At 38.8% G+C, this 24,397-nt stretch overlaps 1 protein-coding gene across 5 annotated transcripts in view; it reads left to right on the top strand.

Moving 5' to 3' along the window:
- The window catches only part of STARD13 (StAR related lipid transfer domain containing 13), a 260,589-nt gene that overhangs the window by 213,070 nt on the left and 23,122 nt on the right, over positions 1–24,397 (top strand). For all 5 annotated transcript variants that reach the window (XM_055137496.1, XM_055137511.1, XM_055137490.1 and 2 more), the window contains exons 4-5: positions 8,590–8,653; positions 21,027–22,420. In XM_055137496.1, the coding sequence (XP_054993471.1) occupies positions 8,590–8,653; positions 21,027–22,420 (1,458 nt within the window). The remainder of the gene's footprint in view (positions 1–8,589; positions 8,654–21,026; positions 22,421–24,397) is intronic.

Consider the following 24,397-nt stretch of genomic DNA (forward strand, 5'->3'; position numbering starts at 1 on the left):
GTAGCAAGTCTTTATATTAATATCCTGGTTTTCTTTAAGTTTGAATTTTGACAATTTTTGTCAATATAATTTTTTGCTTTGTTAAAGGAGCAGAGTTTTGAGACATGTCCTCCACCAGTTCCACTGATGCTACTCACTGGTATTTTATTTGACTTTATTGAAATATAATTTATATTGACAAATTCACCAGGGGGCTCTGAGAAAATTGCTTAGTGGCTAAAAGCACTTGCCTGTCAAGAATAAAACTGACAGTCCAGATTCTAGTGTCCCATATAGGAAAAAAACACACCAACTTATAAGTGTTTATTTTGCTGGTCATTGTCAAACACATTCGGTTACACAATCATGATTTGGAATGTCTCTGTCACTTCATCTTGGCACTCTGCAAATATAAAATAATGTTGGTCCTATTGTACAATAATAATAGGACTTTAAAAAAAAATTCTGTAACAAAGTTAAAAATCTCTGCTGGCATTTGGCAATGTCTAAACAGTTTTTTTATAAACACAATTTTGCCTTTTCTAAAATTTTGTGGAAATTCTGTCATATCATTTGTTTCTGACTCTCACTAAGCATAAAACCTCTGAGAGACATCCATGTTTCTGCATGGATCAATAGTGCCTTTGTTTTATATTGTTATTGTATTGTACTATATAGATGTGCCACAATTGTTGTGTACACTTTTCAATTGATGAACATTTGGGTTATTTTCACTTTAGAGTTACTTTTTATAATGAGGTTACTGTGAACTTCACATATAAGTCTTTTATGGATGTATGATGATATTTTATCTTGTATAGCAAGTAATAATGATATTGCCAGATTGCTGCTAAAAATATATTTAATTTTCTAAGAAATGACCTAACTTTTCTTCAAAGGCTATATACCTCTTTGGTAGTTTCAGTAGTTCTGTGTCCTCACTAAAGCAGTATTATCGATTTCTCTCATTTAGGCAGTCGGATATGTAGTTGTGTCTTCTTATTTTTATTTGCTTTTTTTTTGAAGTTAATAATGTGAGATCTTTGTTACATCCTTACTTGGTATCTGTATATATTCTTTTAGTATTATCTATTCAAATAATTTGCTGGGTTATAAAATCAGATTGTTTGACATATTCTTTAAGAAATCTTTATTTATATATATTTCTGATATAAGTAATTCATTCCCTGTCTGTTTTTCAACAAATATTTTGTACAAGGCACAGTCAGATGTCTGAGTTAAGGTACATTAGAGGAATTAAACCTCTGTGTGTGTCAGAAAGTAAAAAGTATATTCAAATATGTGGTAAATAAAGGATGAGCCCCCCTGATGTCCTATGTATATGTAATAGATTAAAAAAAAACCCTCATGCACAGAATAAAATTAGTTGTTCTTCTAAACCATTATATAAGAGCAAGTTTATAAACATTTTATAAATAATGGGCTATTCTTTCTAAATAAAACCAAGCTGCCAAATGTGTAACACAGATATATATCACAACTTCTCCTACATCCTTAACTTCTAGGTAGAGATGCTTAGGTGTATGTAATAGATCATTAAAGATAAGCTATCAATTAGAGGACAAAGGCAATAACCTGCCAAATATAGCTTCATGGAAGATAATAAATCCTAATCTAGAATTGTCTATTGTATTGATACTAAAGAACAGTAGTCTTTCAGTGGATAAAGTAAATCTGGAAAAAAATAGAGAAATCATGAAATAACTTGAAGTAAATAAGTGACATAATTTTTTAGAAGTTAGGAACTAGAACTGGTTTCACTATAAGACATTTTATATGATAATGAAACTAATGAAGAGACTATTACCTGATCTAGGTAAAAGAGAAGGTACTCACTGCAACCAACTAGGCAGGATTTCAAAGTATCAGCAAAGTATAATTGATATAAGTAATTCAATTATACTTATTGAATTTGATTATTGAATGAATGTAGATCCTGAAGAAGAATTTCAAGATGATTCTATTTTCCCATTTGGGTGGCTTATTGCAGATACTCTTAATTAGACATTCAGTAGCATAAATAACTTTTATGGGGAGTAGGGGTTGTTTTGTTTTGTTTGTGCTAGGGCCCACATATATAATATGTGTTCTAACTCTGAGTTATACCTCTTGCCCAATAAACAGGTTTTAAAGAGGATATAGTAAGTTTAATATTTATGATAGAGTTTGAAACATCAGCAGGATTCCACAGAAGGGTCATACTAATGAATTGCCCTCAACAAATGTACAACTCAGCCCTGGGGCTCAGTTAAGGTGTCTAGGCTAGAGACAGAATTGGTCATCACCAGTGAATTGTTTATCTCATGATGAAATAAGGTGTTTCAGCATGCCCTTGTAGAATAAAAAGAATAAGGACTACAATCTGAATTCTAAAATGATTAGTGAATTAAAATTCATAATTTTGAATGCCAAAGATCATAAGAGCTTCAGGAATGATGAGTGGTAATTATTGTTCATTACTAAAAAAAAAATTACTGAATTTGATGACTAAAACTCATGATTGAAAACTGAAAGCAGCACAAATGGCCATCAGCAAGAGAATAGATAAGCCAATTACATATCTTCAGTCAGAGAATACTACTTGGCAATCTAAAAAAGTAATTACTGCTTTATTCATCAATGTCAGTGTATGCCAAAAGTTTTAGAGTTAAGCCAGACACACACAAAATGCATTGTGTATGATTCATTTGCATGATGACCAAGAACTGGTGAAAGCACTCTATGGACAATAGAAATCAGAAAAGGATGTCTCCAAAGGTGGTAGGAAGGAATGTGGTGGTATGGAGAACTAATGGTTGTATAGGAGCACAGGAAAATTTTCTAATGTTAAGAACTGTCCTTTATCATTTTTGAGAGTAGTTGAGATTGCCAAAACTTAACTTACGTTGAAAAGTCAACTCAAGATTTATTCCTAACACTATAAAATTTATTCCATACACAAACAAAGTCATTGATCAAAGATAGGAGATTGAATATCTAAATTTGCTTATTTCTAAATTTCCACTGCTTTACAGAAGAACTTTCCTTACAAAAGTAAATGTGAGACATCACAATTTAAAAAGTTCTCAGCAGAAACCAAATATGTGGTAAAGACTTTGGTAGCCTAAGAAGCAAAATATAAAAGCAAAATATAAAAAGAAAAATCACATAATAATTCAATGTGAGCTATAGAAATCTTAAAAAATTTAAAAATGTGAAGCAAAAATAAAGGTGAACTACATATGAGAGTTGTTCAAAATTCAATTTTATGCAGAGCATTCTGTTTACTCCTTCAGTCTATCGGTCTCTATATCTAGGTGACCTCTCTCCTCCACCATCAACAAAAGATGAAACTGGAAATTCCTCCCACTGGGAGACTGTAGACAGAGTTGAAGGCAGGGAACTTTGCTGAAAATAGAAAGTGATATTCTACATACATTCTAAGTACTAAGATTCTTCTTTTTTCTTTGGTGGTTTTTGTTGGGGAGATGGGGTGGAAGGAGGTAGGATCACACCTTGCTATGCTTAAGGCTTACTCCTGGCTCTGTGCTCAGTGATCACTTCTGGCAGAGCCAAGGGGACTTTTATATGGTACTGGAGATCTAACCAGGGTAGATTACATGGAAGACAAGCACCTTATCTGCTATATTATCTCTCCAGCCCAAATTCTGAGATTGCTCTTATGAAACTCAGTTTAAGAACTTTAAAAAAAAAATGTGTTTTGAACTTGAAACAGCGGGATGCTTGGGTAGTCTCGGGCCAGGGCCAATACTGGCTCACACTCCGCTGAGACTCGACCCTGGTGGCCATGCTTTTGCACGGCCGCTTTGCTGCTGAACGACCAAGATCCAGAGGCCAGCTACACTTCTGGTCCCAGCAAGTGCTTGCAGCCATGTCTCTAGACTGTGAACTAAGCCTCAGCCCCATGCTGCCCCAGGAAGGGAAATGATGCAATTTCCAACATAAATCTCCCTGGACTTAATTACTAAAATACAGAAATCCTAAAGCACGTGGCCACTACCGCGGCCGCATGACTTCGTATCTCTTCATTTTCATCAATGGTAAACTAATTATCAAATGCTTCCTTGTCAGTAGGGCTGTATTTTTGGGGGGTAAACTCCAACAACAATAGTGAGTTTTGTGTTGAAACTCCAACAACAGTTGTGAGTTTTGTGTTGAAATATAAAATGTAATCAAGGTAAAGAAGTGAAATTTATCAGCTATGCAGGCAGAGGTGGGGGGTGGGGGGTGGGAGGTATACTGGGGTTTTTTGGTGGTGGAATATGGGCACTGGTGAAAAGACAGGTGTTTGAGCATTATATAACTGAGACATAAGCCTAAGAACTTTGTAACTTTCCACATGGTGATTCAATAAAATAAATTTAAAAAAGAAGAAGAAATAAGAACTTTGTAAAATATTTCTGCTATATTTTTTCCAGTTATTTTTCCAATTGTTGAGAAGACTGGTTGGAAGTTTGCCATAAGTGTGGCGGGTGGGGGGCAAAAGATAGTTGAGATAGAGAAGGGACCAGTATGACAATAATAGTTAGAAATGATCACTCTGGACAAGAACTGAGTGTTAAAAATAAGTAAAGAGATACATGTGATAACATTTCAGAAATTGTATGTAAACTGTAATGGCCAAAGGAGAGAAAGAGGAGAGAGAGAGAGAGAGAGAGAGAGAGAGAGAGAGAGAGAGAGAGAGAGAAGTGCCTTCCATAGAGGCAGGCAGTGAGGGATTGGGAGGAAAACTGGGGACATTGGTGGTAGGAAGTGTATATTGGTCAAGGGATGGATGTTGAAACACATAACTGAAACCCAATCATGAACAACTTTGTAACTGTGATTCAATAAAAAGAAAAAACAATTAAATTAAATAAATAAGGAGAGTTAAAAAAACAACATTGAAAAACATGTTCAAGAAGAATTTAAGAAATATAAGTTAAAAGAAATCAATCAATTAAAAAAATTAAAATATTTCTCTAAGGGTCAGAAATTCTGACTAGGTCAGAAGATTATAAGATATATCTACAATTAAAATTAAATAGAGTATCTAATACTTTCTCATTTACTTATATATTTAGATCATTGTTAAATTTAGGAATAAATATAGAGAAAATTAAGGAAAAAAGCAAGGTGATTTTTAACTTTTTGAATAGTGGACATCTGATAGTGGAAGAAACATTAGCACTGTTTTAGCACTGTCATCCCATTGTTCATCGATTTGCTTGAACAATGATTTGCTTGACTGGGCACCAGTAACATCTCCATTGTGAGACTTGTTACTGTTTTTGGCATATCAAATATGCCACAGGTAGCTTGCCAGGTTCTGCCATGCAAGTGGGATACTCTCAGTAGCTTGTCAGGCTCTATGAGAGAGACGAAGGAATCGAACCCTAGTTAGCCACATGCAAGGCAAATGCCCTACCCACTGTGCAAAAGTGGAAGAAAACATATTCAAAATATGATGTTTGTGAATAGCTCTTACACAGCCATAATATGCACTAAATATTGATTTGTTAAAATTTGAAATGATAATAGAACTGTACAAGTAAAATGATGTTGAGCGTGAATAATGGATAATAGAAATGGTTAGGTTAATGGATAATAGAAAATTATTTTAATTGAATCATCATGAGATAGAGCATTACAAAATTGTTCATGATTGCATTTCAGTCATACAATGTTCTAACACCCATCCCTTCACTAGTGTAATTTTCCAGCGATAATAAAATTTTTATCTTTCAGAAAAACAAAGTCAATGGATGGTGACTAAAATTAAAAAAAAATCAGTGAGTTTCTTTCTGATAGTTTCTGACATTGTTAAGAGTTGCCTTCAAAGTGTGGTCAATAGCAAAGGAGATTAAGGACTCGTATTTGAGTTCAGTTATAGTTGTAAACTTTCAACAACTGTGATTTTTTTATGTAATCAAAGAAAGCAAAATGTATTTGCACATAAAATTTTATGAAATTAGGTAGTAAAAGATTTAAGAGTGAATGAAAATTGAGGTCTGTTTCATCAAGCTGGGTAGTTTAAGGAAGAGAAATATTGGGAGAGATAGTTATTTGGTGGAAAAACAGGATTAAAGGGAAATTGACTGATTGTGGTTATTGAGAGAACTAATGGTCAGTCAGTTTGTTCAAGACAGGAATGAGCTAAAGGAAAAGATAGTAACTGAGAGTTTAATGAAGAGGGAATGAATGAGATAATCAGAGTCCCAGGGGAAGTGATGGGTGTTGGAAAAAGAAAAGGTCAAAGTGGGCTGGAGAGATAGTACAGCAGGTAGGACATTTGCCTTGCACTCGGTGACCCATGTTCTATTCCCAGCATCCCATATGGCCTCCCGAGTGTAGGATAACATGTGGTTTGTCCTTTTTGCCTTGCCACAAGGAACTTAGTTTACCTTAGAGCAATGGCCTTTCTGTGTGGACACAGGCAGACAGTTAATAATGTGCTTTGTAACTTGGGAGCTGATTGACTCCAATAATATTTACTCCCGGGCATCTGCTTTCTCAACTCAGTTGCCCTTAGTTCCTAGCACCCCAGAAGCAGGGTCCCGATGAGGGACAGAATAGACCCAGGGCAAGCTGTGAGCTACCCTGGCATCGAAATGGGCCAGGCCAAAGTGCCACAATACTCAACTATAAGATGACAACATGGTCATAGACAAATGCTGTCATGATCCAAAAGTAACGACAAAATTAGGACCCTGCTGGGGTTAGGAAGATTAACCTGACCTGAGGACTGTGGTCTGGAATATATAGTGAGATATCCTCAGGAAGAACCAACCTTTAAGTTTGATACATCTCTTACTGTGCTCATACAGAATGACATTGCTAGAAATATTAGAAGTAAATTTACTATAACTATTTAAGCAAATTACTAGCTCACACCTTGACACACCCTTGTTTGGATCCCACCCTTGAGCGGATCTCCTTAGATGAGATTTCCTTAGATGAGATTTTGTTAATCTCCTCAAGAAATGATCTTTCCCTTCTTTGTTGATTTGTTAATGTTAAACCCACCTTTGTGCTACTGCCCTATGTAATTTGCTATATAAACTAAGATTGTGGGGGCACTGAGAGGGAGACAGAAAAAGAAGTCAGAAGAGACAGAAGAAGAAGACAGAAGAGACAGAAGAAGAAGACAACACAAGAGAAGACACAGAAGACACACGGGAAGACACAGAAGTGAAGGAGACAATACAGACAGAAGACATAGGACAGAGACAGAGAGAGGTTGGAAGAGACCAGAAGAGAGACTACAGAGGCAGAGACAGAGAGACAGACAGAAGAGAGTACAGCGGCACACACAGAAGCAGAGCACAAGGAGGAGCCGTCCCGATCTGGTCCTTACACAGTGGCTAGGGAACACCTAACATGAGTGGGAAGTGCGAGAGAGAATTGCCCCAAGTGCCCATAGACAATGGAACGACATGACACACATCATGTCTCTCCCTCCCGTGCGTGCCGCCCTTGTGATTTTTTACACCCGAGCACTGTCAGGAGGAATTCCTGAGTACATAAGCCAGGAGTAACCCCTGTGCAATGCCAGGTGTGACCCCTGAAAAAAAGCAAAAAAAAAGGTCAAAGGCTCAGAGTTGAAAAGTATAGGAACATTATTTTTTATAAAGAGGGAAGGATTATTAAAATATTTTCATGTCATATAGCTTATACTTTCTCTCCATAGTAGTGGATAAGTCATCTGTGCAGAGACTGGAATTTTTTTGATGGTCTGAGCGATGAAAGGAATGCTGAGAACCAATTTTGAGACCCCCAACTGAGGGGGAGATCACAATGTATGTATGAGTAAGCATGTGGTGCCATCACCAAATACCACAGACTCAGTCTCAGTGTCTTTTCTCAGCCTGCAGGCAAGTTCCAAGATCAAAGTGCCCACAGAGCTTGGATCCTGGCAAGGGTTTGCTTCCTGACCCGACACCTCTCTCTGCCCTCACATGACTGAGTGGGAATAAGCTCTCTGCTCTTTTCATATCAGGACACCAATTTTAGTGGGTCAAGATGGCCATCTGACCTCATTTAACTTTAATTACTTTTTATTCCAAGTATACATTAGGGTAGGTGGGGAAGACACAATTCAAACCATTGCAAGTGTATACTTCAGTATTGCAGTCTGAATAATCTTCTGTATAAACTCACAGCCCAGGAATGGGATAGAAGACAGGTGATTGATTTGATCCAAATTTGAGGATTTGCTAGGGTATAAATTTAAGGAGGCAAAGGAATTGAAGAACTACTGAAAGTATGGTTAAAATAATTAACCATATATTTCCAGAACAGTGGCATAGGAAGCAGGAAGACTTGGGAAGAAAATGACTCTACTTTCAGCGATCATTTCTATAGTTTGGTATTTCATTAAGGAAGGGACCAGTACCGGGATGCTCCCAGCAATTTCCTGAGTGTGGAGACTTGAGTACAATTGGAAACTCTTTCAATTGTGTGCTTTGTGCAGATTAGCCCTCTTTTCTGTAATTTAACTGCTTCTTTCTACACTTTCAATGTCACTGGAAATAAATAAGAATTATCAAATCAAAAAGAATGTAAGTTTCAGTAATAGCAATAATTATCACATTTTTTCTTTCTTTTTAGACGATTAAATACACTGAACAAGTGTGCCTCAATGAAACTTGATGTGAACTTCCAAAGGAAAAAGGTAGGTATCTGCCCCTAATCTAAGCCTGTGGTAAGTGGCAATAAAACATGCCTGCATTTATAGATTGAAAACAACTTGAATCTAAGAAGTTTTCTGAAATGCTTGACCATCTATGTTTTTCTAATCATAGCCATCATAAATAAACCCATTATTAACCCAGGAGAGGTCTGTTATTCCAAAGTGCGTTAGTTTTTAGCAGACAGTTTGTTTAAAGATTGAATGTATCTTAATTCTTGATGATAATCTTTCTGAGGTTTGTTTTGTTCTAAATATTCTCTGCCTAATAGACCCAAATATTCCACAGTGATTAGTAGACTAAGAGAATGCAGGAAAGAATCTGTGTCTTCGTGCCAAGAATCTTCCACTGTATTCTTTCCAGTCATATTTTATTTCAAGTTCATTGCAAGATGCCCCTTTTCTCAGGCAGGTTAGTTCCATAATGGTTGTAGGGATCAGAGAGGCATGAATATAACAATATGACACTGAAACCGCCTCATTCTCCATCTTCCTTCACCCCAGAAGAATTTTATTCTTTTTGTTTGTTTGTTTACCATTTATTAAAGTAACATTGCATTAGCACAGTGGGTAGGGTGTTTGCCTTGCACGCGGCCGACCCGAGTTTGATTCCTCCATCCGTCTCAGAGAGCCCAGCAAGCTACCGAGAGTATCCCACCCGCATAGCAGAACCTGGCAAGCTACCCATGGCGTATTCAATATGCCAAAAACAGTAACAACAAGTCTCACAATGGAGATGTTACTGGTGTCCGCTTGAGCAAATCAATGAACAACAGGACAATAGTGCTACAGTGCTACAACATTGCATTATGACCTGGTATGTTTCAAGAGGGTGTTAATTATATAAATCAGCATCTTTCTATATTAAATTAAATTTACCACTAAAATTCCAATTTTATCCTTCACCGTACTGTGTTGACTTTCACTAGTTTACTCACCCTCTCACCCCTTGCCTGTCTGATAGTCACTAATGTGATCTTACAGTCTAAGACAATTTGTTTAGTTCATTTATTGGTTTTGTTTTTTCAATATACCTTATTATGAGTTAGATCACTGTTGTTTTTCCACCGTACCTGTTTCACTGAACACTTTAAGTCCATCCATTACATTGCAAATGTCAGTGCTTCATCTTTTTTTATAGCTAAATACTATTCCTTTGTGTATATGTACTATGTCTTCTTTATCTCTTCATCTGTTAATGAGTTCTTAGGTTGGTTCCAACTTTTGACATAATGCTGTGATGAGCCTGGAAAGGGAAATATTTCTTCAAGTGGTACTGTTTTTCACAATTATGTAGGGGAAATACCCAGAAGTAGACTCCCTGAATCATTTGGAATTTCTATTTTTTTTTTTTAGGACTCTCCACATTCTTTCATTCACTCATAAGTCAGTATACCCCTTTCCTTCTAGGGTTTTGTCTGTGCTTGTCTCTTTCTGTGAATAAGACTGTTATTTTGAAAAAAACAAAATGAAACAAAACGCTACTTCATACTACTTCGGTGCACACTTACTGTTTTCCAGAAACCATGTTATGTACTCCTCATACACAGTCTCATTTAGTCCACCAAGGTAGGGGTTCTTTATTTTTCATATAAGGAAAGTAAAACCTAAATTGGTAAAATAATTTGCTGTGATACATCAGCTTGAATCAGAGACTTTCGGTCTTAACTGTGTCTAATTTCAACACTGAAGCTTCTCGCTAAAAAGCTTCTCTGTTTCACTCAATCAACCCTTTTAGAAAACTCAGAATTAAGATTGTTAACTATGCATTTTATTTCACCTCTTTAATATGTAACTAGTCGAACCTTTTTGACTAGTTACATTTTGATATATTTTGAAGAGGCAATGAAAACATTTTTGAGTCAAAAGAAAGTGTTCTTTATTCTGGTGTACACAGAGCAATAATTAAATCCAATGGATTTTAAGTCACTGCTGAGTAACTTAATCTTTTAAAATAACTTCAACCTAAATTTCTGTACTAAAGTAGTACCCAAAAAAGCAAATGGATTTTGGTTGACTTTACCTTAAAAACAATTTGGGGTTTGAGTTAAGAACTAAAGATTTAAATTAAGGAGGTAAAAGAGTGAAAAACAATATCCAGAGAAATATTGAAACATAAGCAATTTGTCCAAGCAAAAGACAAATTAAAAATGTGGGAATAAATGTCCCAACAGCTGTCTGGCTGAATAGACTCTTGAGAAGTATACATACTATTTGAGGCATGAGAGTCAGATGTTGTTTTGATTGTAACACATGGTTCTTATTAAATCAAACACAGGCGTGCCTGTGTGTCTAAAGTGTGGCTGGCCTATATGTCTGCCTATACAGCACTTTAGCTGTAGTGCATTACAGAAGAAACTGCCAAACACTAATGGCATGACATGTTTTCCACCAAGTAGAGTGATTGGATTGTTACACTATCACCAACATTTCAAAACCCATTTGTGAAGTTGGCTTGAATAACTTTCATGAGACTATGTATGTGTTACATTCCTAAAAGCACCTCTGTAAATTGGTCACTGTAGTATTCTGACATTCTTAATTTATTCCCTGTGTTGGATAGAGCAGTGCATGCCCTTGTAATCCTACATAACTATAGGCTTTAATAATGTATACCTGGAATAAAATATAGCTTTTCACAGTGTATTTTGAGGAGCCATGACTTGAATTTCCATATAAATATTTCCAATCTATGGCTTCTATCCACTGAATCTCAATAGTCCCATATCATGCCGTCTTACAGTCTAAGCAACTGTACAGGAAACCCTAGGCAATAGCTCATGTTTCTGTGATCAGCCTCTTATACAAGCCATGACTAGTCCTTTCTTTTACTGTTTTTAAAAAGATGAAAATAAATAAAGACTTAAAAATAGTAGTCCAAATGGTACAAACCAGAAAGTGACATTTTAAAACCCAGAACCATGGGATGTTTGAGCCCACTTTGGACTTGGTTTATTTAGTGAAGATTTTGTGCATGTAGTTTTTGAATAACACCCAGTAGTGTTCAGGGTGTACTCCTGGCACTGCACTCAGGAATTACTCCTGGCAGTTCTCGGGAGATCATATGCAATGCTGGGAACCAAACCCAAGTTGAGCTTATGCAAGGCAAGCACCCTACCCACTGTACTATCCCTCTGGCCCCAGACTTGGCCTATTTGGAAGAAAAGACAGCCATGTTTCCTCTAGGTGCATCGCCATTGAAAGCAATCTCAGAAATCAAAACTTAATGCTCATCTCTAATCTGAAGAGGCCTGGCAATGTTTACTTCTGCTGGATGTCACCTCCAAGTGGTATCACTAACAAGAACCATCTTGATTCTCCTTCTGGAGTTGCTGAGTATATGGAAGTACTATGTGTTACTTCCTTGGCAGTTTGTGAGGTTAGCAAATATTCACACCTTATTTGCTCTGTACCAGGCACTGTTCCTCATCAGGAACCCTATGTCACAGATGTAATCATTGAAGGGCAGGGAAGCGAAACACCTTACTCAAAGCCACACAGTAATAACAGAGGCAGAATTTGAATCCAGATAGTCTGGCCCCAAACTACACCTCTTTGCCTTCAAGTATCTTCAGAAATGTTTCAGAACTTGAGTCAGTGTCTGGCCCTTGATCTGAGATCAGGAAAGATTTCCTCAACAGTACACACAATGAAGTATTTTTACTGTTTTTTATTTGTTTGTTTAAGACGGGTGTTTCATCTCTTCTAATGTGCTCACTTAACTTTATGTCTTCACGGAAATCTGACCTGAATCTTTCTTTTTTTTTTTTTTTTTTTTTTTGCTTTTTGGGTCACACCTGGCGATGCACAGGGGTTACTCCTGGTTCTACACTCAGGAATTACCCCTGGTGGTGCTCAGGGGACCATATGGGATGCTGGGAATCGAACCCGGATCGGCCGCATGCAAGGCAAACACCCTACCCACTGTGCTATAGCTCCAGCCCCTGTCCTGAATCTTTCTGTCACAGTGGATGGCTCACAAATCTCACTGCTCTGCTTTGCATCTGAGCTTGGGAAGACATTGGCTTTCCCAACTAGGTTGGCAACAAAAACAGAAAAAGTCCACAAAAGATTAAGAAGGTGAAGTTTCATTTCACACTCGGGTACCATCTTAGCTAGTATATCAACAGCCACTTGTGATGCATCAGCAGAAAAGAAATCCTGCCTGCCTGCCCTCCCACAGATAGGTCCTTGCAGGAGAGGAGGCAGTTCTTGAAAGATTTAAGTCAACCTTCACCAACTGTAAGAATCAGGCAGGGAAGCGCTTTCTCACTCTTCCTCTCACTGAAAAACTCACTAAAACTCAAAACCAGTGACATCTCTAAGAGAGACTAAAGGCACCAGTTCTCCCACCCTAACCCTGCACACCCTAATCCCAACCCCAGCCCCCTCATTTCACTCAGGCCTCGGCTGCTCCCCCTACAGAGCTGCAAGTGGCACATTCTCACTCCTGAGCAGACTGCTCAACCACTCAACTCAGCTCCTTTCAAAGCCGGAGACACTTGGAATTTCCATGTAACTATGGATTAGACGCCTCTTGCAGCTGTGGGCTCATGTGAGCCCCTGTTGCCAGTGAAAAGATACACCCACATTCCGTTCAAAACAGAAAACACCTTCCTTTTGGAGTGTCTGGTTGGCATCTGTCTGAGGAATATATAATTTCAACCAAGAATGTTCTCCAAACATAGGAATCTCAGGCACATGTCAAGCTACTGTTTCTAAGAAAAGTATTTCTTCTTCATTACTGACTACAAAGTTCACTCTTCATGACACCCTCAAAATCCCTGAGTTAAGGTTAATGTACATGTGATATGTCTCCCATTCAGAAATATAGCCAGAGACTGAAGACTAAATACTCTCAGACTCTAAACCCAGTGACGAAAGAAGACACTTCATGCATACGGGAGTCTCACCTTCAGGGGCCAGAGTCATAGTACAGTGGGTAGTGCACTTACCTGGCACACAGCCAACTTGAATTCTATCCTTAGCACCCCATGTGTCCCTGAGCCCGTCAGTAGTGATCCCTGATACTACTAGAGAGAGTAGAGACAGGAGTCAGCCTTGAGCACTATTGCTCCCCCCAAAAGGTCTCATGTTCAAAGATGTCCCAAGAGGGAAAGAAAAGCTAAAATCAAAGATACTGGTAAAAAGTCAGAGTCTTCATAAAAAATCACAGCCAGAGGTGACAAGCAATGCAGAAGCCATAACCAACTGCCACTGTATAGTCAGGAGCTCCTGTCATGGATGCCATCAGTGCTTCGAAGGAACTGCAGCTGTCACTGAGGGAACTGGTTTTCAGCTCCCTTCCTCCTCACTGCCTGTCACAACCCTACCTCTCCCACCAAATATGATGCTTCCTAGCAGCTCCAAGCAGCAGTGTCAAATGAGAGAGAAAAATTCATTTCATTCCATCATCCACTTGACTGGAGATGATCATAGTCTTGAAATTAAGATAATTACATGTGATTGTCCTAGAATTATAGCATCTTGGAGTCAGAAGGAATCTTCAATCATCCAACCTCCCATCCTCTGCAGGGTTGTCTTCTTAGAATATCCCCCACTCTTCACTCAGCCTTCGCTTGGAAGCATCTGGATATGATGAGTTCATTACATTGCAAGGCAATTTGTTTTACTCTAATTACTAGAAGTCTTCCATATAATAAGCTAAAAGCTGATTTGATGTAAACTTACCCATCTGTCTCCGGCTCGCTTCTCTGGAGAGGGACTAAATATGGATTTTCCTTTTCACACAGCATGCTTTATCTCTGTCCTCCAGAAAAGGGTTTCTTAACCAGGGACCATTGGGGCCTTATGTGGGTCTCTGGGATATTCCAAGGGGGCTACCAGTGACTATCACATAAATGGGGACCTACAGCATGAGACTAGGAGACCAACTCATAAGAAAAGGGTCCACAGGACGGAAGCAAGGAGACAAGGCTGTGGACAGAAAGACTGAGGAAACCTGATCTGAAGGGGCTCAGCAAATGGTTCTTTCTGTTCTGTAAGGAAAGCTGTATCCAAACAAAGTCACAGCTGCTCCTGGGCTACAGCAGCCAAGTTGAGTCGTAGTGACAGACTGTATGACACCTTGGCCTAAAATATTTATACTCTGACCCTTGAAAGAAAAAGTTGTCTCATGCTCAAACCTGTCTGTAACAAATGACTGTGTTTTGGTTTTGTATCCAATGGCCAAGATAATCTTGTCAAATTCAGTGCAAACAGAGTAGAGATAAAAATGAAAAGTTATAGAAAAATTCAAGCCTCCATGTCTTATTATTATTAATCTCAATGAATACTCTGTGAGTATAATCAGAAGAAAATAAAATGGGAAATGGAAAATAATTACCAAAAGTTTTCCTATTATCTATTGCAAGTGTGTAATAAATATGAAGTCAATAAATGTGAAGAATTATGACTTCATTAAAATAAAAAAAAAGTTAGGAGGACCATTGAGATTCTTCATGTCATAACCAAACAAAAGGCTAACTGGGAAATAGCAATTCCCATTACTGAAATGTCTATATGTAGGTTCAGTTCAGTTAAACGCTATGCATTTTCATGCTGGTGAGTTTATTTGAATATGATTGAAAATACTCACAGGGAAGAGTCTATATCAGAATGTTTCTTTGTCTTAATACATGTCATAGAGAAACCATAGAGAAACCAAGTCCATATCATTACTGTATATTACTGATGATTTTTGAGATTAGGATCTTTACATTTCACTAAATGAATTTTATCTCATTAACAGACCATACTTCAATTTTATTAAGATCTTCATATATCTTGGTAATGCTAGTTTCTAAGAAAAATAATTAGTTTCATCATATGCTTTGAAGTTTATATAGCATTTTCACATAATCCCATTTGGTTCTATGGACAAACCATGCTCAATGTATATTTTCATATCATTTTCATTTTATGACTTAGAAAAAAAGTTTCAAAAAGAGTTCATTATACAAGATGACTTAGTCAGTAACGTCATTAGATCTTCATGTTTTAAAAGCATGAGCTCATAGACTCACTCGCTTTATTATTTCAATGGACATAACCTTAAATCCTCTTCCAGAGATCTCTCCCTTAGTTGACTTTCCCTCCGTCCTTTAATCACACTCTTTTGTAGGGCTAATTGACAGGACAAATCAAACTCTCTGTAGCATCCAGCACAGTTTGCCATTTTGACTACAACCAAATCAAAATCAAGAACAATAGCACAGTGGGTAGGGCATTTGCCTTACACATGGCCAACCCGGGTTCGATTCCTAGCATCCCATATGATCCCCTGAGCACCGCCAGGGGTAATTCCTAGTGCAGAGCCAGGAGTAACTCCTGTGCATTGCGGGGTGTGACCCAAAAAGAAAAAAAAATCTAGAAAGCGTTTTGTTCATCCCCTCACTGAAATCTAGAGTGTTACACAATCTACTGAAGGGAGAATAAAGACACTTTGGGAGTGTCTTTTAGTTGTAGATGTGTCTGAAACCTATAGATTTTCAGTGTGCATTTCTAAATAATCACAAACTGATTTTAGGCTCAAAAATTTTTCAAACAGGTGAGATCTAATTATCTCTTAAATAAGTCAGAGAGATAATACATATATATAAATGTTTGCCTTGCACACAGCTATTCCTAGTTCAATCTATATCACAGCATACCTGACCCCGCACTGCCAAGAGTGATCCCTGAGTACAGAAATGGGAATAAACTCTCTTGAGCACATCAGGTATCCAAAATAAATGAAACAAGGATTTAAAAAAATTTTTTTATATTTTATTTGTTATAACTATCCTTGCTTGATTTTTTTAAAATAGATATCAAAGATTGTTATTTTGGCATGAATTTGTTTTATTACAGCTTTAGCATTTCAAGTGCTTTGGAAAACATATTTCTATTTGTTGTTGTTGTTGTTTATTTCCTTTTTGGGGCCACACCCAGCATCATTTAGGGCTTTTTCCAATTCTGTGCTCAGGAAGCATTCCTCATGACAGTGCTCATATGTGATACCAGGTATTAAATCAGAGCTGACCACATGCCACCTTATCCCTGTGCTATGTCTCTGACCCAAAGGAAAATGTATTTCTTGTTGTTTGTCAATATCAATGGTTTCAAGGTTTCTGCACTACTGGGAAAAATAGATACAAAATCATGTCAACACCCTTTGAGATGATAAGTATATGCCCAGAGTGCCAAAGAGAATGGAAGCATTTGTTTATATATATATATATATACATATATATATATTATATATGTATTGTCATTTATTGCCTTGGATTTTGTTTGTTTGCTCAAACCATCTAAATGCTGCAAAAGTTCCCTAGCTGTTTGCCTTTTCTTTTCCAGGAATTTGCCATTTTTTCACATGCCCTGATTTGGTTGTAAATACCTTACTACAGTCTAAACTTGTAAAATAAATTTTGGAACCTCGCAAACAGAGGCTGGCTTTCCATTTCTAAGCCACAGCGCAGCGCCCAGCTTGGCATTTTTTCTCAACCTAAATAAAGGAATTTCTCTACCAAAATCCAACTTGTATGTGGTTTTCCCAGCAAACTAACCTGGTTTGGACTCTTTTAAAGAGGTCATTGAAACCAATACCAAACATTATAATTTCTATTTTTAGATATTTACACTTTCTTTAGTATTTGTTTTCTTTTGCCTTCTCAAAAACTATTTGGCCAAAACTTTTTCCTAATGTTACTTCATACAGATTCTCAGGAGCATTCTGAAATACCACTACTAAGTAGAAATCCACTTAGCTCAAAGTAATTTAGTCCTGGTGCCTGATCTCTAAATGTTGAGCTTTAGGGGCTGGAGCGATAGCACAGCGGGTAGGGCGTTTGCCTTGCACGAGGTCGACCCGGGTTCCATTCCCAGCATCCCATATGGTCCCCTGAGCACTGCCAGGAGTGATTCCTGAGTGCAGAGCCAGGAGTAACCCCTGTGCATCGCCAGGTGTGACCCAAAAAGCAAAAAAAAAATTATATATATATAAATGTTGAGCTTTAATTGTCTCCATCAGAAAGAGGAAGGAGAAAATATTATCTTACAAAGTCTGTTTTTTGAGTCATCATCCCAGAGTCTTGCCTCTCTTACTCATGTTCTCTTTGATCCCTTTCACCAGAGCTTGATACACTTTTTTACAACTCAAAGCTAATTTGCCCTTTGACCTCAAAGCTCTGTGAATTCTATTAGAATTCTATTTGTACCTTGATTTAGCTTTTTCTTGCACCTTCTCCGTAAGCATTTTAATCTTCCTTTAATCTAATTCTTATGAATCTCAATTTTTTAAGAAATAAACAAGGGTGGAATGGTCCCAACATTGATTGATGAAACATCAATTTACCCTTCCTTGAAAAAATAACTTATTTATTGCAAAATGAAGGGGACTGAAAGTAGATACTAGATATGGAGAAAGGTCAGCAATCTAAGTTAGATAGAAAGAAAATAAATAATGGAACAAATTCTAGAAAATACTGAATAAACAAATACTTCTCAATGAAAAGTACTTTTTTTTTGCTTTTTGGGTCACACCTGGTGATGCCCAGGGGTTACTCCTGGCTCTACACTCAGGAATGACTCCTGGCGGTGCTCAGGGGACCATATGGTATACTGGGAACCGAACCCGGGTCGGCCTCATGCAAGGCAAATGCCTCCCCACTGTGCTATCACTCCAGCCCTGAAAAGTACTCTTTACATCATTTTGTATCATCTCAGTAAACCTATGAGTCAAGACCTATTTTAATCTTATTTTATAATTGACAGTAATTTGCATTGATGAGAGTAAGGAACTTGTGTAGAATCACATAAACTGTCAAGTGATTTTGCTACTTGGACTTAGAATTCAGGTCTTTGAACTGAATGCTAATGTAAAATAAAATAAATTTAATTAATGAAAAATATATTAAGCAGTGATTTTGTGTTTGACATTGGGGGTAGAAAGCATATAATGTAAGCCCCACTCTTGATGTGCTCACCTCTAAGAGTGACTTCATTTGATGTGGATTTAAGTTACACCCAAGTAAATGGTATAATAAAGATATAATTCAGATGTTATGGGAATTCAGGGGAGAGTGTTCCTATCTCCTGGGATTAATTAGGGAAATGCTTCACACACAAAAAATATATGAGCATTCAGAAATGGACAGGGAACAAAAAAGGATATTCGCAGCATCATGAACCATATAAACCCCTTTTATTTTATCATTGTTATTTTAAATTTTATTTTAGGCACTGTGGTTTGCAATACTTCAATGGTATGGTTTCATGCATAAAACATTATAGCATCACACTGTCCATCAGAGTGTCCATTTCCCTCCACCGTTGTCCCACTGTCCCACCTCCTGCCCAGACCTATTTCCACTTTCATCCTCTCTGCCTTGGTAAGATTTCTACAAAAACAAAAAATAAATAAAGACCTTGTCTGGTTTTGTTGCCTTAGGGCATTTGTTATACCTGTTATACCTAATATATGTTGTACTTCATATATGAGAGAGATTATTCTGCATCTGTCTCTCTCCTTCTGACTAACTTCACCCAATATAGTAATCTCCAAATCCATCCATGTAGCCACAAATGCCATGATTTCATCTTTCCTTATAGCCAAGTAGTATTCTATTGTGTATGTGTACCACAGCTTCTTTATCCAATCATCTGTTCTTGGACACTTGGATTATTTCCAGATTTTGACTATTGTATATAGTACTGCAATGAACGTAGATGTGTAAAGGTCTTTTCTGATAGAGTTTGGGGACCCTTGGACTAGATGCCAAGAAATGGAATTGGTGGGTCATATGGAAGTTCAACATCTAGGTTTTTGAGAAGTGTGTGTACTTTTTTTCAAAACAGGCTCTGCCACTTGACATTCCTAACAGCAATGAATAAGGTTCCATTTTCCCCCACATATCTGCCAATACTGGTTGTTTTTGTTCTTTGTAATGTGTGCCAGTCTCACTGGTGTGAGGTGATATCTCATTGCTTTGATTTGCATTTTGCTGATTCATCAGTGAAGCAGAGCATTTTTTCTATATACCTTTTGGCCATCTTTTTTTTCTTCTCTATGGAAGTACACCCCAAGTATATTCCTTTTAGACTCTTTGTTGATGGTAGAACTGGTTTTCGAGGAATGGTATGGGCTATGTAGCAGAATTCAGGGGAATTGTGAGGAACAGCTGAAGAGAAGAGGAAAAATAAAATGCAGCTGGGTTGAAAGGGTTTCAAGTGTCATACTAAAGACTTTTCAAAAGCAGCCTCTAAGCTGAGAATTCACATGATCACATATGGATTACATTCTAGAAACTTAGTTAAGTGAGAAGAGTAGGGGACAAAGATTCTAGCCTGGTTTTTATTGGAAAAGACCCCCCCCCCAAGAGACCCAAGGCCCTAGTGGGACAAGAGTCACCATACAGACACTGAAGCTGACTTGAACATTATCTGCACTGAGTCTTGGGAAAACACATGGTGAAGCAGAGGAGGGAGCTGATGACTCAGTTCATCTAGGAAAGAAATTATTTATATGCTGTAGGTCAAGGTCTATACTGGGCTCAAGGGACTTGCAAAATAAGTTAAGTCCTCTCTGAAATCAGGGAATCCAGGCTCTCATTTCTCCGAGAGTGCAAATTATTTCAGGCAGAATCCAGGCAGGGAGATAAATGTGTGAGGTGTGCAAAGTGTTTGACAGAGCAAAGAAACAAGCTGAAGCAGCCATCAAATTCAGAATTGATGGAAAGCAAAGAATCCAGTCGAACAAAGTGGTGGGATTGTACTGCCTTCAATTAATGAACTCTAGAATGACTCCCAAGCTTCTACTTCTAAGAATTCAGTAGATAACTTGACTATTAATTTTTACAGGGAGTAATAAGAATTGAGAGTTGGAGACTCCGGTGAGGAGTAGTAACTTTGACGTACTGTTGAGTTTGAGGTTCTGAAGAAGGAAACTGAAGTGTATTCCTGGGACTCAGTGAAGATGTTTCAGAAAGATATGTGCCTTGTGTGGCAGGATTAAGTTTCTTTGTGAAAGAGAACTGCAGGGGTTTATATTTAGACTGTCTAGTCTGCTGGGAATCACGCCCTCTTTATAATCAGCTAAGGGAAATGTCTTAAAGAGGAAGGAGGATTCCACAGAAAATTGAAAAGAAGAAGGTTGGGTAGGTTGAGGAGAACCAATAGTTACTAGAAGGTACAGGTCAGTGAAAATAAGGGGAAGGACTGAGACAAGATCTACAGAGCAGTGGTAAGTGGGGGAAGCACCGAGGCAAGGTACCCAGGAATGGAGGCTGGGAGGGTGGCGGGCATGAAGGGAAGAAAACCACAGCGGGAAGTGGGCATTCCTGGGCTCCCCTACTCTCACACTCGCCTTGTTTTTCAGGGTGAAGACTCAGATGAAGAAGATCTCTGTATCAGTAACAAATGGACTTTCCAAAGAACCAGCCGCCGGTGGTCTCGCGTGGATGATCTCCACAGTCTGTTTCCCGGGGGTGACAGAAATGGGTCCTCGGGAGACATTAGGATGAGAAACACGACCAGCAGTGAAAGCGTCCTTACCGATCTGAGCGAGCCCGAGGTCTGCTCCATCCACAGCGGCAGCAGCGGAGGCAGCGACAGCCGCAGTCAGCTGGGCAGCCACAGCACCGGCCGAGAGGCCCCGGACAGCTCTGGGCACGGGGCAGACGGCCCGGTCATGCTGGATGCCACGCTCCTCAGCAGCCTCCCACAGTCCCCCAAAGACATTCATAACCACCCCTTGCACCTGAAGAATGAGAAACCCACCCGCGCCAGAGCCAAGTCATTTCTGAAACGCATGGAAACCCTCCGAGGGAAGGGCGCCCACGGGCGGCACAAGGCGCAGGGCCGGACAGGTGGCTTAGTGATCAGCGGGCCCGTGCTCCAGCAGGAGCCAGAGTCCTTTAAGGCCATGCAGTGTGTCCAGATTCCTAATGGGGATCTCCGGAACGCGTCCCCTACAGCAGGCCCAAAAGGGCTGGCCTATGCCAGCAAATGGGGCAGTGAAAGCAGCCAATCAGAAAACAGCAGTAGTGGCCTGGCCGTGCCTGGTCCAAAGGAACGCAAATGCCAAGAGACCAACAAGCGTGGGGGTATGTACTTGGAGGACCTAGATGTGCTGGCAGGGACAGCACTCAGGGACATGGGTGACCAAAACCACACATACGAGTTTCATTCCCAAGAGAACTTGGTCGTGCATATTCCCAAGGATCACAAACCAGGAACGTTCCCCAAGGCGCTCTCTATTGAAAGCCTCTCTCCAACCGACAATGGCAATGGTGTGAACTGGAGGACCGGTAGCCTCTCACTGGGCAGACAGCAGGACTCTGGGGCCAGGGATCCCAAGCTCATGGCATCCTGCCACAGAGCCAGTCGAGTCAGTATTTATGACAACGTTCCAGGCTCCCATTTGTATGCCAGCACGGGAGATCTATTGGACCTGGAGAAAGATGATCTCTTCCCCCACTTGGATGATATTCTGCACCATGTTAACGGACTCCAGGAGGTAGTGGATGACTGGTCCAAAAACCTCTTGCCTGAACTACAAGCACACGATGCACTAGTTAGAGGACCTGGCTTGTGCCCCCTTCCATCTTCAAATCAGATCACCTTAGACTTTGAAGGCACCTCTGTCTCCGACGGTCGGACGACACCCAGTGACGTGGAAAAAGATGGAACCTCCCTTAACGAATCAGAAGCCACGGGAGTGAGAGAAAGAAGGGATTCTGGTGTTGGAGCGTCTCTGACCAGGCCCAACAGGTTAGTGGTATGATTTTATGAAATTATTTTTAATCAATTTTCTACTGATTATGAGCTTCTTATTGATTGAGCCAACATTGATAGAGTACTTACTGAATAACCCTAACCACGCTGTAAGATGAGATCCAGACAGTTCTCTGCATACTATAGTTCCACTTGGGCTTTTTGACTTTAGAATAGTGTGGAAGTAGTATATATTTGATAGAAACTGTACTTCAAATTTTAGATTTTTTTCCAAGCTAGTCATATGTGGCAAGATACTCTCTCTCAATGCCTGGACATGAGACTGAGACTTCAAGAGGCAACCACCTATACTCTATATTAAAATACACAACAAAATACTTTGTTATTTAAATAGGCTTTGCATTAGATGGTTTTGCCCAGGCGTAAGCTAATGTAAGTGTTCTGAGTATGTTTAATGTAGGTTATGCTAAACTGTGTCTAATAGATTCACTATAGTACATACTTTTTTTTACTTTCCATATTTTCATCTTACTTTGGGTTGATTGTAACATAATTTCATTTAAACTAAAGGAGATTGAGGGGGCTGAGCGATAGTACAAAGGGTAGTGTGTTTGCCTCACATGAGGTTGACCCTAGTTCAATCCGTGGCACCCAAGCCCACCAGGAGTGAGCCCTGAGTATTGCCAGATGTGCCCCCCTCAAAAAAAAAACCCTCAAGCCCAAAAGACAAATTTAAAGGAGACTTGTACATGATTAGGAATTTGTGAGGGCCAGAGAAATGGCTCAAACAGACTGGAGTTTGCTTGTGGGGGGTCTGAATTTGATCCCCAGCATCCTGTGGTTCCCAAGCACCACAGCAAGCAACCCCAAGCACATATCTTAGAGTAAAACCCAAAAAGCCCCAAAACAAAGCAAACAAACACAAAAGAACTATTTTTCAGAAACCTGTTTTTTTGTCCAAATGTTATAGTGATTACATCAATGTAAACTCATTCATTTTCTGTTTGCCTTTTAGTTTATTAGTTTTTCAAAGTTTAAGTTTCTTGTGAATAAAGCATGATATTTGCAATATGAAGGATCACTGATAAGCCCTGATAATCAAAGCTCATTGTTCATCACCTCATTAAAGTTTAATTCATTGATTGATTAACAGATCAGGGAGTTGCTTAGAGGACTAAAGTGCATTCTTTCCTACAAGAACCCCAGGTCCTATCCTCAGCATTGTGGGCCCCTGAACACTGCCAGGTGTGGACTCAAACCCAAAATAAAGGGAGACACACACACAAAAAAAAATTAATTTAAATGTCTACTGGAGTGATAGCACAGTGGGTAGCTTGCCTTGCACGCAGCCAACCCAGGTTCGATTCTTCTATCTCTCTCGGAGAGCCTGGCAAGCTACCAAGAATATCCTGCCCGCATAACAGAGCCTGGCAAGCTCCCCGTGGCATATTTGATATGCCAAAAACAGTAACAACAAGTCTCACAATGGAGACATTACTGGTGCTCACTCAAGTAAATCGATGAAAAACAGGACAACAGTGCTACAGTGCTAAATGTCTACTACAAATTTCAATTTTTTTAATCCTAATAGAACTTTCTGAAAATTAAGGTATGTACTTCATTCATAAGATAGCTTTTGCTTTAAAATTATAGGATGGAGAGATAGATAGTAAATGGATAGTGTACTTTCCTCACACAAATCCAACATGAGTTCAATCCTTGGCACCCAGAGGGACTGTTAAGCACTTGTAGGAATGATCCCTGAGCACAGAACCAGGAGTAACCCTAAGACCATTGGTTATTACCCGAAAACCAAAAATAAATAAATAAACATATTGCCAGTTAGGAAGTTCCTAAAAGTGTTTTCACAAGGAAGGTTTTTAAAGCACTGTAGAAAAGTGACTGAGCAAAAGTTTCAAGCAAAAACAAGCATGTTTTACCTAACTCTTAAAATTAGTAAAATCTGATATTTTCGGATTAACCTATGCGCTTTGTGACTCCCTTCTCTGACTG

The sequence above is a fragment of the Sorex araneus genome, chromosome 1, assembly GCF_027595985.1.
Source record: "Sorex araneus isolate mSorAra2 chromosome 1, mSorAra2.pri, whole genome shotgun sequence".
Classification (NCBI taxonomy): Eukaryota; Metazoa; Chordata; class Mammalia; order Eulipotyphla; family Soricidae; genus Sorex; species Sorex araneus.